The sequence below is a fragment of the Pogona vitticeps genome, chromosome 2, assembly GCF_051106095.1.
Source record: "Pogona vitticeps strain Pit_001003342236 chromosome 2, PviZW2.1, whole genome shotgun sequence".
Classification (NCBI taxonomy): domain Eukaryota; kingdom Metazoa; phylum Chordata; class Lepidosauria; order Squamata; family Agamidae; genus Pogona; species Pogona vitticeps.
The window spans coordinates 15,690,557-15,706,912 of NC_135784.1; the positions used below are offsets into that span (position 1 = coordinate 15,690,557).

The 16,356-nt window shown below is 46.1% G+C and overlaps 1 protein-coding gene across 7 annotated transcripts in view; it reads right to left on the bottom strand.

Annotated features, from left to right (window-relative positions):
• Nucleotides 1–4,856: 4,856 nt before the first annotated feature.
• Nucleotides 4,857–16,356, bottom strand: part of LOC140703934 (uncharacterized) — a 103,099-nt gene continuing 91,599 nt past the window's right edge. For 4 of the 7 annotated variants that reach the window (XM_078387786.1, XM_078387784.1, XM_078387785.1 and 1 more), the window contains one exon: nucleotides 4,857–6,900. In XM_078387786.1, the coding sequence (XP_078243912.1) occupies nucleotides 5,456–6,900 (1,445 nt within the window). In that variant the 3' untranslated portion in view covers nucleotides 4,857–5,455. Of the gene's footprint in view, nucleotides 6,901–7,515; nucleotides 7,680–8,893; nucleotides 10,414–10,913; nucleotides 11,004–16,356 lie in introns of those variants that run through there. The other 3 variants (XM_078387787.1, XM_078387788.1, XM_078387789.1) reach the window with 3 other exon arrangements.

A 16,356-nucleotide genomic window follows, 5' to 3' on the forward strand; every position in this document is an offset into this window, starting at 1 on the left:
GGGGGAGAAAGAAAACAAGTGGGGGGAGGTGGTCAGCTGGGGCCACTGTGAAAAGTCAACCAGATTCATTTCCGTGGCAGATTGTCTTCAAAAACACTAATTGGAGGAGGTTCATTGACTTTGAGGTCTGCAAGTAAGAGCTTGAGCCATACAGTTTCATCACAAGCTGCTGCAGCTGAGATGTTCTCCATGTCTGGAGTGAGGGAGCTATGCGACCTTGCTGGCAGCTGATCCAACTCATAGGTCTGTTCCCATAGAAAAATGCATAGCCACTAGTGGATTTCTGATCGGCTATGTCTTCTGCCCAATCTGCATGAGTAAACCCGACTAGTCTAGGATTTTCTGTGGATGGTAATTTAAGATTTAAATGTGCAGGACTCTGTAGATCAGTGGTCCCCAACCCCCGTTCCATGGCCCAGTGCCAGTCTGTGGCCTGGGCCAGACTGGGATGCGGAGACAGATCTCCCACCCACCCAACCACGCACGCACTCCCCCTGCACAGCCCCTTCACACATGTATGCGAGTGCATGCACCCCAGCATGAGCCCACACCCCCACCATCGCTCATGCCCCCGAGTGCCCTTCCCACATGAATGCAAGCACCCACACCCTTCACACATATGTGCAAGTGAGCACCCGCGCAAGCGTGCCCACACCTCTTCACGCATGTGCGTGAGCATGGTGCCCTGCCTTCCCCAACTGCTTTAGATTTCTCACCACCCACTTAAACCCAGTCCAGTCCCTTTGGGTCAGTGAGCTGACACTTCGGCAAAGAATGCCCACCGCTGCTGCAATGTCTGGTTGTGTCATCGTGGCAAGATACAGCATCTTTACTATGGCTTCTCTGTAGCTATGCTTGTTGGGGAAGAGTTCACCTGGTTCTCTCTGTTTATGAAAGTCAGGATCCATGGGAGTGGATACAGGATTGGCATCCTGCAGTCCAAGGCTTTCCACCAAGTCAAGAATCAGACTGGCAGAATCACCCACTTGCATACAAGAACACAATTGATCTGCATAATCCAACAGAATCCACATAAGGAGCCCTGATACAATGAATTCCGGAGTGGGCTGAACTCGGTGGAATTCAGGCCATGCTAAAACCTGGCCTGGACCCAGAAATGGAGGGGCATCAGATATTTGGCTGTTGACCCTTGGAAAGAGGCCATAACTGTAATGGGGAGTCAACTGTCAAATCAGTGGCTGAAATGCTGTTTATTAATAAGTCACACTATAGTGGGCTCATTGAATCAACAGAGATTTGGTGCGGCAACTCCTCTATAGGTTCCAGAGACTAAAATGGGCCTACTAAGATGTTACAACTTAAGTCAACCCATTTGAATCAATGGAGCTTATGGAGGAGTTGACTCACCCAGTTCCAAGGGATTCATGGGTCTACTCCTAATGCAACTTACTATGGGAAGCAAAAAAGGTTTCAACTACAGCTTGTATTAATGCTCTTTTTTTTCCTGCAATCTCATACATGGACAACATGGGGAAGCTGAGAAACCTAATGAATAAGACAGGAAGTTTATGGGTAAACATATGAAACCCAAAATACAATTTGAAAACCCCAACAGCTTTTTCCCCTTCAGCCACTGACTTCCTTTATGCCTGAGATTGCTTTGTTCTGAACTACAGATCCCAGAACCCCTTGCAGATCCTAGAGAAAAATTCTCTGCAGCTGGCTCAGTTGTAGCTGGGAGTGATAAAAGAAAGGGGGAAAGCCAGAAATTGTGATTAGCAACGAGGTTCTAGAAAGAAAGAGACTTGCTACACAAGATGTCAAAATTCCAGTGTTTGCTTCTGCCCTGTTTCCCCTCGTAGAACTTATCTCACTGCCTCAGCACTTTTTCAATTCTGTTCCCCAAACTGGATGCTGGTCTGTGTGATTTCCTCGGCTCTTGAGCTCATCTGGGTGAGTTAAAGGAATATTGGAAGTTTCTTAGAGAGAAGATGCATTAAGCCAGTGGTCCTCAACCGTGGGCCTCCAGATGTTCTTGGACCTCAACTCCCAGAAATCCTGGCCAGAAGAGGTGGTGGTATAGGCTTCTGGGAGTTGTAGTCCAAGAACATCTGGAAACCCAAGCTTGGGAACCACTGGCTTAAGCAATGGGGAATAAAGGCAGAAAATGAGAGACTGTCTCTCTTCAAACTGGCCAGAATCCTGTGGAATCCTAGCCAGATGATTGATAAACATTCTGTCTCTAATTTCTAAACTCCTTAGCAAAAGTAGGAGCAAAGAATTATCTTCTGAGGGATTCATCCCTCGGATTTTTTGGACTCCAGCTCTCAGCATTCCCCAGTTCCGGACCAGAGACATACCCTTTCGGACATGTATAATTTCCTCATTTCTTTGAGGGCCACTCAGGTTGTGTTCCTAGCTCTTTGTTTCCTGTCGCACAAGAAGACAAAATTCTCTGCAGCTGGCTCAGTTGTAGCTGGGAGTGATAAAAGAAAGGGGGAAAGCCAGAAATTGTGATTAGCAACGAGGTTCTAGAAAGAAAGAGACTTGCTACACAAGATGACAAAATTCCAGTGTTTGTTCCTGCCCTGTTTCTCCTCGTGGAACTTATCTCACTGCCTCAGCACTTTTTCAATTTCTTTCCCCAAACTGGATGCTGGTCTGTGAGATTTCCTCAGCTCTTGAGCTCATCTGGGTGAGTTAAAGGAATATGAGAAGTTTCTTAGAGACAAGGTGGCTTAAGCAACGGGGAATAAAGGCAGAAAGGGAGAGACTGTCTCTCAGGTTGTGTTCCTAGCTCTTTGTTTCCTGTCGCAATGCATCCTGGGTGTTGTAGTCTCGTAGCTCTTTTGATTCTAGAGAGAGTGCCTCTCAAAAACTACAAGGCCTGGATGGAGGTGCGCCAATCCGGGGGTGCAAAATATATGTGCGTGTGGGGGGGTTATTTCAAAAAGAGGAAGGCAACCCCCCCCAGGGTTTTGGACGGAGGCGGGGCTTCTCCATGGAATCCGGATTGCCAATCAACCCCCTTCCGACCCCCATCTGCATTACAGAGCAGAGCCTTGCAAGGCAGACTTTTACTTGCTTCTCCGATTAGGGGATGTTCAAGCGGGGGGGGAGAGATGTGATGTCTCTGGGTCCCGATCCAACCCCTGGAGGCAGGAAAGCTCCACCCCCTCCCCCGACGTGGCTCCTAAACGGAAGGCACACATGATCTTGACCCCCCCCCCACAAACACACAGAGACAATCAGACACACAACCCTTCGCTTGAATCCTGGAGGCACCGGTGGGGGTATATATAAAAAAGGAATGAGAGAAAGTAACTTGGCTTCCCTCCCTGCACACGCAACCTTTCTCCACAACTTCGGAGAACTTATTTGGAGGCTGCCGGCTATTTTTACGTTCTCTTAATGCTTTGATTATTTTGAAGGTCTGTGGTTTGATCCAGCGCCGCCCATCCTGTGCTCTCTCTGCGTCGCTTTGTAGTGTTAGGATGATTGTGTGTGGGGGGGAGGGTACTGCAGAATGGAAATATCCTGATCAATCAATCATTAAATCTTCCCTGGCACACCTTGACGGACAGAGAGGACACCGAAATGGGTGAGAGGTGGCCTGTTCTTCTCCAGACTCACAAAGGAGGGCATGGGTGCGAAATCCCCATATCTTTAGGTTTACAGTACATGGGTTCCGTTTGTCACCTAATTTAAGGGATGGCAAGATGTTAATTTCTTCCCTGTTTACCTTTGAAGCTTCCCTGTAGTGTTGCTTCTGACCAGGAAAAATCTCTTTGCATAATGAAGGGAGGCAGAAAAGGGCTGAAGGAGATGATGGCCTTCTCTTCAGGGAACAGTCTTCACCAAAGGCTGGAATAAATCTCTCCAGGGAGAGGATCTTCTTGCACCCCATATGGAGCCTCTGGTCTCAGAATCATCTTTTCCTTTTGCATCTCTTACATCTCCCTCCCCAACATTTTCTTCTGGGGGTTCCATGTCCTGCAGGTCTTTTTGTAAAGTGAATGACTCTGAATTGTCCCTTCCAGACTAAATCATCCTCAACTACTGGACTTCATGCTCCCCCTGGAAGCGAGACCCCAACGGTCTGCATCTCTCCCAGCTCTTGTGAGGATTGAGGGTGAGCTCAGAGGGTAGAGAGACGCCTCAGTAGGGCATGCGTGGCAAGCGTGCAGTCGAGGCTCTCCCTGCTGGCGAGAAAAGTCCCACGGAGAGGAGCCGTGCTCACCCTTGCTCTGTGACACCACTGCACTGTGACACCACTGCACTGGGCCTCCCTCTTGGCCCACTGGGCTTGGAGGTAGAGGAAGGCCTGCCGGGATGGGCTACGTGTTGGCATCTTTCACCGTCCAGTACAATGAGATGGCTTTCTTTCATGGCCCCGTGGCAAGAGAGAGAGAGGGAGTCCAAGAAAACCTACCATGGCAGTAGGGAGAGAGAGAGAGAGAGCCACGCGAGGTTTGTGGAGGGTGATTTGGGGGTCAAACTTTTTTTAGGAGTGGCCGAATTACCGCCTCTTTCGCACCTGGATCCAGGTGCGAACCCACCTGGCAGATCTTCCAATTATCCAAAATGGGCAAGGTTCAAAGGACAAATGTCAGCTGTGGTGGACTACCACAGACTCAAACTACCAAGGGTTTTCTCATACTCTCAGGTACTTTTTTGAGTGCCATACCTATGGCCTTGCTTGCTCTCTTGTTCAATAGTTCATTTTGGTAATCGTGATACCACTCATTAAATATCTCCTATACTTGAAAACCCTTTTAGGGTTGCTGTAACTTACACCAACTTTGTTCTCCTGTAAATAGGCTCAAGATTATTCACATTCATCCACTCATGATCTGTATTTGCATAATTCAGGCTGATAATCTGAAGAGGCCTCATTCCAGTCTGAACATTTATTTCTGTTCCAAGCTAAATTTCATACAATAATGAAGTTAGAATCATGTTAAAACCATCCCAGTAAAATAAAAACAATCAAAGATTAAAACAATGAAAACATCACAGAACACAAGGAAGGAAGTTGCATAAATCATGTCTTCTTTCTGTAACGGTGTTTCCACCCTCAAAAGCTCATTCACAGCATCATGCTTGTTAATCATCCACTTATTGCTGTAAAATGCCATTTGGAATGTGAGTTTTGTGACGTCGACAGAGAAAGCGAATTCAATGAAGGTGAGGGGATTACGCCCTTTGAAGCCACCATAAGGTTTCTTTCTGAGGTACATTCATAGGTTCACAACAGCTTCATTCAACACCAGAGCTCTCCCTGTATGTTTTCTTCCGTATGTTTTCTTCCCTGACTGGACAATATGGATGGAGTTTAAGAAGTTCATTTCCTGCACGTTTCAAAGTTTCCCCTCTCTGTGCATCTGTTGATGTTTGATGTTTTGAGCATGACAACAGAAGGTCTCCCACATGCTTTGCATGGAGAGGGATTCTTCCCCAGAGTCAACTACAGTATTTGTGTTCTACAAGATCTTTACTTCAAGAGAAGTTTTTTTTCCATATTAACAGCATGGATTTTTTGATGCGTTTTAAGGGCTGAACGAGTTTTGAAGCTTCTCCCACATTCTTCACAATGATAGGGTTTCTCCCCTGAATGTGAGCGTTGATGAACTTTAAGAAATGAGGAACAACTGAAACATTTCTCACATTCTTGGCATGCATAGGGTTTTTCTCCTGAGTGAATTCGTTGGTGTAATTTAAAATTTGCGGGATCGCTGAAACATTTCCCACATTCTTCACAATGATAGGGTTTTTCTCCTGAATGAATTCGTTGATGAATTATAAGGTTTCCTCTTTTTTTGAAACTCCTCCCACATTGTTCACATTTATAGGGTTTTGCTCCTGTATGAATTCGCTGATGTTCTACAAGGCTTGACTTCTGCCTGAACGTTTTCCCACATTCATTGCACTGATAGGGTTTCTCTCCCGTATGAATTCTCTGGTGTACTTGAAGAACACTGCTCCGGCAGAAATGTTTCCCACATTCTTTGCAAGAATATGGCTTCTCACCTGTATGAATTCGCTGATGTACTACAAGGCTTGACTTCTGGCTGAACTTTTTCCCACATTCATTGCACTGATAGGGTTTCTCTCCTGTATGAATTCGCTGGTGTACTTGAAGAACACTGCTCCGGCAGAAACGTTTCCCACATTCTTTACAAGAATATGGCTTCTTCTCAGAATGACAGTAATGATGTACTTTAAAATTTGAGGAATTACTGAAACATTTTCCACATTCTTTGCATATATAGGGCTTTTCTCCTGAGTGAATTCGTTGATGTATTACAAGATTTGCAATTTGGCTGAAACTCCTCCCACATTTTTTACAGTCATAGTGTTTCTCTCCTGTATGAATTCGCTGATGTACTTGAAGATGTGAATTGTGCCTGAAGGCCTGGCCACAGTCATGGGATTTGTATGCTTTCTGTCCTGTGTGTATACTTTGATGGCTTTCAAGTTCTGAACTTCCCTTGGAGGTCATGCCACACTCTATGCACTTACAGACTCTCTTTTCAGAATGCATTGGTTGAGGTGCTTTAATGTCAGAACTAAACCATTTGTGTTTCCCCCCTGTGTGAAATCTTGAATCTTCTAGGCTCCATCTGAAACTTTCTCCATCCTCCAAACAGTGACAAAGATTTATCTTGGCGTGACATGTTGGACATTTCACTGAACATTTCCTCAGAGCGATGTTTTGTTGATACTCTGAGCTTTGAAGAGCACTGATGCTCCAGTTTGTTGTTTTCCCCATTTTGTCTTCAGAGGCAACGGCACTCGGATATCTGTGAGATCTGTCTCTCCTCTTGTCTGCCTGATTCTGCCTCAGTGATTCATTTCCATCCCAACAGGTCTCCTTTTCATCCTCCCCTCTTTCTGGCAATGTCCCCTGGAGTCTTACTTCCTTCTCTTTTCCCTCATCTGCTCAAAGGAGAGAATTAATAGTGAATTGAGGATCTAGTGGGTTTGAAGGGGAAATGGTGCCAGAGAAGAACGTTTATTGCATTCATCAGCCTGCTTTGTATTCAGGAAATCTTTCTCATATTCCTCTCCTAAAATTTGTTGTTGTTTAGTCATTAAGTCGTGTCCGACTCTCCGTGACCCCATGGACCAGAGAACGCCAGGCCCTCCCTTCTTCCACTGCGTCCCAGATTTTGGTCCGGGAGGCCAATTTTTAGGTTTAGCTAAAGAAACATCAGGACCAATGGCTAAGAAATGAGTGTTAATACCCTGAAAGATAGGAACAAAATTCAAAAAGATCTTGATAAGCTCAAGCATTGGGCTGAAAACAACAGAATGAACTTTCACAGGGAGAAGTGCAAAGTTCTCCACCTAGGATAAATAAACCCAACAAATGAACAGTTACAAAATGGGGGATACTTGGCTCAGTAATATTATGAGTGAGAAGGATTTTGGAATTGTTGTAGATCATATGCTGAATAAGAGGGATGCCAACAAGATGAGAAGAGAGCAACAAGGGTGATCAGGGGACTGGAAACCAAGCCCTAGGAGGAAAGACTCTCTCTCTATATATACCTTCTAAATTCCGAAGGGCCTGTATAAGGGGAAAAAAATAATCATTTACATCATCCTCTTTTTGGTTGGCTCCTGATTGCAGCTGCTTCTGTTCATCCTTAAGAGGAGCCTCTCCTTCCATGGGTGTTGATCAAAGGGTCGATCTTTGTAGGGAAATGATTCTGCTGTAGGCAGAACAGAGAGCATATTATTAATTAGTCTCAAAAATTTCTATAAGTCTATGTATCTTTTCATATATCTATGTGCCATGTGAGTCTGTCCTTAAGGCAACAAGATGTATTTTCTGATTTCCTCTTGTATTGTGTGACGAAAATTAGTAGGTGTCTGTAAGTATGTCTAGAAGCAATGTAATAGGCTGTAATCTGGAGGAGAGACATTTTATGGAGGCAATAAATCACTCTGACGGCTGGCAGGGGGGGCTGAGTGTGGCATGCAGCCAGAGAACAAAGGGAGCTGCTGGAGGAAGAGAGAGAGAACCAGCCTTCTCCCGGCCATGCTAAAAGAGTTAACTAAGAGCTAAGTAATCTGCAGTCTGAAGTCATTTATTTTACAGCCTCACATTCCCGGAGCCGGTCTCGGATAGATCTTCATCTGTCACCTTTAACAACAGAGCAGAAGCTTTTTAGAGTAACAGTCGGGACACCAGCCCTAACCTCAGTCATCAGTTCATTGCCTTCGAAGGGAGAATCTAATTCAGCTCTTTATAGATGGAAGTCATAATGCTACCACATTACCCCATTAAGAGAAAATAATAAGGATGTGCCATTTGGATTTCCTGAACACCAACTCCCCAATTTATCCCAGAATTCCTCCTCTGGATTAATTTTGGTAGTCCCAGTCTACAATTTCAGACACCTTGTATTTTCCCTCAAGGCCTAGTCTTCAGAGGCTGTACTATAGGTCTCCATTTCCTGCCCCCCCAAATCCCAAGGGCAGTGTAGTTTTTGGAAGGCAGTGTCTATATAGAACTGAAAGAGCTGTAAGAACACACCCAGGAGGCATTTCAAGAGGAAATGGATGATGTAAGAAGCCCTGCTACAGAAGAAGAAAGCACATGTGTCTGAAGGTGTGTCTCTCTGAAACAAAAATCTCAGGTTCAGGAATTCTGGGAACTGGCATCCAAAAATAATCTGAAGGAGACATCCCTAGAAGAGACCTCTGTCTCCAGCCCCACCACAAGTATGAGGTACATAGAGACGGTCTCGTTCTGGCAATATTCGCCCATTGCTAAGTTATCTCCCCTGATTCACCATTTGTTCTCTCTCGGAAGCCCCATATTTTCCTCTTAACATGGTGACGCCCAACTGCCTAGGAAAGCTCACAGTCCAGCTAGAGAAAAGCAGAAAATATGGGGGAAAGGAATGAAAAGAGGACTCACCCAGTGGGAGAATTTCTAGCAGCCAGAAACAGAGTAAAAGCCAGCACCCATATCTGGCTAAGGTTTTGATGGGGGTCTGGAAGTCTGTGTTTCCTTCTGCTGGTGACTCATTACTACCTGCAACTCTTCCCTTTTCTTTTTCCCTTTATCATGCCCACATTCCTGCCTTGAAATTGAACCACCTGCCAAGAATTACCCCAAGATTTGCAAAGAAGTCTGGAGTATGTAGTTCAAAACAAAAGAGAGATTCAGGTATAAAGAAAAACTTTTTTCTAAGGGGGGGGGGGAAAGCATTTGAGAAGGGTTTTTTATGTCTTCATTTTCATGTTTTTATTAGTAACCTTCCTGGTTTAATTCATTCAATTTCTCAGCTTCCACATGTTGTCCATGCCTGAGGGGATTTCAAAAATTAAAGAGCACAAACGCACACAATGGCTTAAATCCATTGGCTTAGTGTAGTAAGTTGTGCTAGAGTAGGCCCATTGAATCAGTAGGGTTTTGGTGAGTCAACTGCATAAGTTCCATTGATTCGAGTGGTCCTACTCGAGTACTCTAGTTGCTACTTCCGTTTACTAAAACAAGTAGCAACTCAAGTAGATCCATCTGAATCCATTGGCCCTACAGAGGAGTTGACTCTCACGATCCCCACTTGCTTCAATGAGCTGCACTAGTGAAACATAGGATGTGAAGCAACAGGATTTCAGCCATCCACTGGAAATTGCGGTTGATGTTTGAGTTCTGGTCACAGTCTGTTTCCCAAGGTAAGTAGGCAAATATCAGCCGGCATTCTATGCCTTTCCCCAGAGAAGGTTTTCAGCATGTTCTGGGATCAATATATTTAGCTCACTCCTGGATTTCTTGTTCTTGTAGTAGTCGTAGTTATTGTTATGTGTTTCAAGCTCATGCCAACACGTTGAATTAGAGACCTTCAAAAAGTCTTCTAATCAATGGTGCGGCTGAGCATTGCAAAGGCAAGACCGGGGGTTTCCTTTATGGGCTGCATCCCTCTCTCATTTGGTCTTCCTCTTTTCCAGTCAGCCTTGTCTCCTCTTTGAAGGGGTCCAGTTAATACAGTACATATAAAATACTGTATATCTTAGCCTAACTGTAGCCATTTTGCATTCTGTAACTTGTTTTGCTATATGAATATTTTGCTTAGGCAGTCAAGATTGAACAAGGGAGGTGGAGGGGTGAACGTCAGAGTTTCTTCCAGTTTACAATTAAGGTCTTTCTAAATGAGAAGTCTGTCCTTGGGAAGGAGAGTATCTGACACGGAGAAGTGAATTAGCAGGAATGTGTACCAATTACAGAAACCCCTTCCATTTCTCCACCTCCTCCCAACCCTCTTGGTCCCTCTTTCATGTTATGCCTTAAAAAAATGCATACTTTTGTATTTCATGTGAAGTTTGTGCCTATTCTCAGCTGAAAATAAATATTTATTGGATCTCTCTGTCTCTGGCTGATGGATTAATGTGTTAGAGACAGGCAAAAAAACCAGGAATTGGTCCTGTGGATTCTTCACATTCAAATCCATTTATTAATTAGGTGAACCCACCTGTCAAGAGAAGTCTCTCTTTCTGTGGGTCCTGATGAAAGCTGGCCCTCATTTAGCACCTGCAACAGTAGAGTAGACTCCAACATTTGGGACCCCAGGACTCACCTTGGTGAACCAGTCCCATTGCTTGGAATCCTAGAATCCTATAAAAGTGAAGTTGGAAGGAGGGTACAAGGACATCCAGTCCAACCTCCTGCTCAAGGCAGGAGTCCAATCAAAGCATATCTGCCAGGTAATTATCTAAAGGTCCGTCTAAACCAGGTGTTTGCAGAGGTGGGGGCTAAGGCTTCCTCACACTACTGAATTCTTGAATACGGATGGGGCACTTGAATTTCTTACACTTCAGCTCCCCAAATTATCCAAGAATTTTCCTGGCAGAATTTTGGGAGTTCGGCTATGTATTTTTCTATGGGAACAGACCAATGAGTTGGATTAGCTGCAAGCAAGGTCGCATAGCTCACTCACTGCAGAAGTGGAGTCCATCTCAGCTGCAGCAGCTTGTGAGGAGACTGTATGGCTGAAGCTCTTACTTGCAGACCTCAAAGTCGATGAACCTACTCCAATTAGTGTTCTTGAAGACAATCAAGGTTGCATCAAATTTTCATTGTCAGAAAAACAGGTGGGCACATGAAACACATTGATTTTAAGCACCTACATCAGAGAAAGTCATACAGAGGGATTGTGACAGTTGGAGTGTTGTCCCTTTAAGGACATGACCACAGATATCCTAACTAAGATGTTAGTTAGGGATAGATTCCAACATCTGCCACGGAAATGAATCTGGTTGAGTTTTCACAATGGCCCCAGCTGACCACCTTCCCCCACTTGTTTTCTTTCCCTTCCTCTTTTTCCCTCCCCTCTTTTCCTCCATCCACTCTGGCAATAGTTGGTGCCATCTGTTTTTTAAAATTATTATTATTATTATTTTAGGGTTATTGCTGTTGGCTTTAATATCTCTATGTTTATTTTTGTTTTCTAATTTACGAGATTTAACCCGCCCAGAGTAATGCTGCGATACTAAGGGGAGTGGGATACAAATTGAATGAATGAATGAATGAATGAATGAATGAATGAATGAATGAATGAAACCAGAAGGAAGATCGTCTTAACCCCAAGGCTAATCTGGCAGCATAACTCAGGTGTTCGCTTCCACTTGGCTGTGTCACTAGCTCTGTCTTGCTTCCTCTGGATCCCGAAAGGACAATTGAACCCATGAGCCCCAGAAGGTGGACTGCACCCCCTTCCACCTGCCAAGTTGCAACGGCTTCTTCAGCTACTGGAGGAGGGTGGAATCGCTGACCAAAGAAACGGTAAGTCTGGAAATGGTCTCTGCTTCTGGGTCACCACATGGAGGGGCAAAGGGCGGCATGGGGGGAAATGGGGGTGTTGTATCCTTTAGCACTGCTTCTGAATGCAATTCCTGTCCAAGCTGATCTCTTAATTCCCCTCCCCAGCCAGCCCAGGTGCTGCTGCTTTGAGCTACTTTTGAAGAAAGGGGCTTCCACTCCCTTGGAGGCCTTCCTGTTACTTTCCTGCAAAGACAAGGAGAAAGTCAGAGGCCCCCCCCCCGAAAATAATACTCTTATTTACATGGCATCACTGTATTTATTTATTTATTTATTTGATTTTATTTATTTAATTTATTTATTTATTTATTTGATTTATACCCCGCCCATCTGGTCTAAAAGACCACTCTAGGCGGCTTCCAATATAGTAAAAACTGTGAAATTATATAAAAAACACACACAATTACATAAATCATATTGTAATAAACAGAATACAACAATAGAATAGAAAATACATAAGGAGAGAATAAAGGAAAGTCAAGATATTAACTGGAGGGAAGGCCTGAATGCATAGCCATGTTTTTAATTGACTTTTAAAAGTGTCCAAAGTGGGGGCCGCGCGGATCTCAGGAGGGAGATTGTTCCAGAGGCGAGGAGCCACCGCCGAGAAGGCCCAGTTTCGTGTCCTTTCTTTCCGGGCCTCCCTTGTTGTTAGGCTCCTCAGCCTCACCTCCTGGCTCATGCGGGTGATCCAAGTAGATCTTGGTGGAAGCAGGCGTTCCATCAAGTATCGAGGTCCTAAACCGTTTAGGGCCTTATATGTAAGCATTAACACTTTGAAGTCAATGCGGAAACGGATGGGCAGCCAGTGCAGCATGGCCGGAGTAGGAGAGATACGTTGGTATTTTCTCACTCCAGTGAGGAGTCTGGCCGCCGCATTCTGCACCACCTGAAGTTTCCGCATCAGCTTCAAAGGGAGCCCCACGTAGAGTGCGTTACAGTAGTCTAATCTAGAAATTACGAGCGCAAGTACTAAGATAGTGAGCGCCCCCGTGTCTAGGTAAGGTCGCAGCCGGGCAATCCGGCAAAGGTGGAAAAAGGCGGAGCAGACCACCGACGCCACCTGCGTTTCCATGGTGAGCGTCGGGTCCAGGTGTACTCCCAGGCTGCGGACCCCACTCTTTGCAGCCAGGGCCACCCCCCCAAACATGAGGGAGTTTCCCAAGCCACCATCCCTGGACCAAACCCTGGACCCGCTCCCCACCCTTGCGCACCTCCAGACTGCCAAGCAAATCTGCCCAGAAAGAAGGGGGAAGGCTTTCCTTCCAAGGCACCTCCAGACAAACCAGAAAGGGTTCATTTTCCCTTCTGTTTATAGGAAGAAACGGATGGGATGGCTCAGAGGAATAAGATTTCCCCCTCCCCCTGATGTTCTCTGAACAAATACATTCCCTGATATTTGCCAAAGGGAGGAGCTCCTCTACCACCGGGCAGCATATAAGTTGAATGAATGAATGAATGAATGAATGAATGAATGAATGAATGAATGAATGAATGGAGTCTACCAGATGGGCGGGATATAAATAAAATAAATAAATAAATAATAAATTTTTTTGGGGGGGGCATCTTCACTGGCAGAAGGAAAGTTGAGAGGGATGAGGGTGAAGTCCCACAAGGTCTCCCTCTCCCCCCACAAAGGCCTGTGTTCTCCCCACTTCTCGCTTCCTCTCTCCTGCCCCATTCATTCGCCCCCCTTTTCTTCTCCATCTTTTGCAAGAAAACAGGCGCGGGGGGGGGGGGAAGAGAAACTTAGAGCTAGGAAGGTGGTAGAGGAGCTCCTCCCTTTGGCAAATATCAGGGAATGTATTTGTTCAGAGAAGGTCAGGGAGAGGCGGAAATCTTATTCCTCTGATCCATCCCCCCCTTTTGTTCCTGCACTTCATTCCTCCACGCCCGCCTCTCTCTGTTCATCCATGAAAACATCCATTAGGTGAAACGGAGGGGGGGCAGCTAGAGCTCTGAGGGTTGTCTTCTCTTCAGCGGGCCTCAAAGAGGAAGCGGTGAGGGGGGCGCGTCTGCCTCCTCCCATCTCTATGGTCCCCGGAGAGAGGGCTTGCAGGGAGATAAGAATTTCCCACCTCAGGGCCTGGAAGGAGGAGCGCCATTCCGGGGGTGCAAAATATTGGGGGGGGGAGTTATTTCAGAACGAGGAAGGCAACACCCCCCCAGGCACACATGATCTCCCCCCCTCACACACAAACAGAGAGACACAGAGATACACAACCCTTCGCTTGAATCCTGGAGGCACTGGTGGGGTTTTTTAAAAAAGGAACGAGAGAGAGTCACTTGGCTTCCCTGACCGCCCACGCACCCTTTCTCCACAACGTGGAGGAACTTATTTGGAGGCTGTCGGCTATTTTTGCATTCTCTTAATGCAGCCAGTCCTGGACCCTTTGTGCACGGCAGGAGAGGAAGCTGAACACGTTCCATATGCGTTGCCTCTGACGGATTTTTGGCATCACCTGGCAGGACAAAGTCCCAAACAGAGTAGTCCTAGAACGAGCTGGAATTTTCAGCATGAATACATTACTGAAACAGCGACGTCTACGTTGGCTTGGGCACGTCGTGAGAATGGCTGATGGTCGGATTCCAAAGGACCTCCTGTATGGAGAATTAGTGCAGGGAAATCGCCCCAGAGGGAGACCACAGCTGCGATACAAGGACGTCTGCAAGCGAGATCTGAAGGCCTTAGGAATAGACCTCAACAGATGGGAAACCCTGACATCTGAGCGTTCAGCCTGGAGGCAGGCACTGCATCGTGGCCTCTCCCAATTTGAAGCGACCCTTGCCCAGCAGGCCGAGGCAAAGAGGAAATCACAAAAGCAGAAAAACCAGGGAGCTGGACAGGGGACAGACTGGGTTTGTCTTCAGTGTGGAAGGGATTGTCACTCTCGAATTGGCCTCCTCAGCCACACTAGACGCTGTTCCAAGTCCTCCATACAGAGCACGCTACCATAGTCTTTCGAGACTGAAGGATGCCTAACCTAAAAAATGCTTCGATTATTCCAGCGCTGCCCATCCTGTGCTCTCTGTGCGTCGCTTTATAGTGTTAGGATGACTGTGTGTGTGTGTGTGTGGGAGGGTACTGCAGAATGGAAATATCCTGATGAATCAATCATTAAATCTTCCCTGGCACACCTTGACGGACAGAGAGGACAATGAAACGGGTGTGAGGTGGCCTGTTCTCCAGACTCTCAAAGGAGGGCGTGGGTGCGAAATCCCCATATCTTTAGGTTTACATGGGTTCCGTCTGTCACCTTTAACAACAGAGCAGATGCTTTTTAGAGTAACAGTCGGGACACCAGCCCTAATCTCATTTATAAGTTCCATTGCCTTTGAAGGGAGAATCTAATTCAGCTGTTTATAGATGGAAGTCAGAATGCTACCACCTTACCCCACTGAGAGAAAATAATAAGGATGTGGCATTTGGAATTTCCTGCACTCCAACTCCCCAATTTATCCCAGAATTCCTCCTCTGGGGAAATTACGGTAGTCCCAGTATACAATTTCAGAGACCTTGTATTTTCCCTCAAGGCCTAGTCTTCAGAGGCTGCACTATAGATCTCCAGTTCCTGCCCCCCCCCCAAATCCCAGGGCACCGTAGTTTTTGGAAGACACTCTCTATATAGATCCAAAAGAATTTTGGGAGTCGCATTGCACAAACTCACACTTTCAGACAGCTGTCTATCCTTCCCTTGTGGCAGGGCCTAGCCTTTCAAGGCTGCAGTCTAGGTCTCCTGTTTCAGCCCCACCAATCGCTGGGCCTTGTAGTTTTTGAGAGGCACTCTCTCTAGAATCAAATGAGCTACGAGACTACAACACCCAGGATGCATTGCGACAGGAAACAGGAACACAACCTGAGTGGCCCTGAAAGAGATGAAGGTAATATACATGTCCGAAAGGATGGGTCACTGGTCCGGAACTGAGAGCTGGAGTCCAAAAAATCTGTTAGTCATGTCCGACTCTTTGTGACCCCATGGACCAGAGCACGCCAGGCCCTCCTACCTTCCACTGCCTCCCTTTGGGTCGGTGAGCTAGTCCTCCGGCAAAGAATGCCCACCACTGCTGCAGGATGTGGTCTTGTCATCGTGGCAAGATACAGCTTGTCTCCTATGGCTTCTCTGTAGCCATGGTTGTTGGGCAAGAGTTCACTTGACTCTCTCTGTTTATGAAGGTCAGTATCCATGGGAGTGAATACAGGATTGGCATCCTGCAGTCCAAGGCTTTCCACCAAGTCAAGAATCAGACGGGCAGAATCATTCACTGCATACTGGAACACAATTGATCTGCATACTCCAGCCGACTCCACATAAGGAGCCCTGCTACAATGAATTCTGGAGTGGGCTGAACTAGGTGGAATGCAGGCCATGCTAAAACCTGGCCTGGACCGAGAAATAGAGTGGCATTAGATATTTGGCTGGTCACCCTTGGAAAGAGGCCATAACTGTAATGGGGGTCAACTGGCAAATCTGTGGCTGAAATGTTGTTGATTAATAAGCCACACTATAGTGGGCTCATTGATCCAACAGAGATTTGGTGAGTCAACTCCTCTGTAGGTTCCA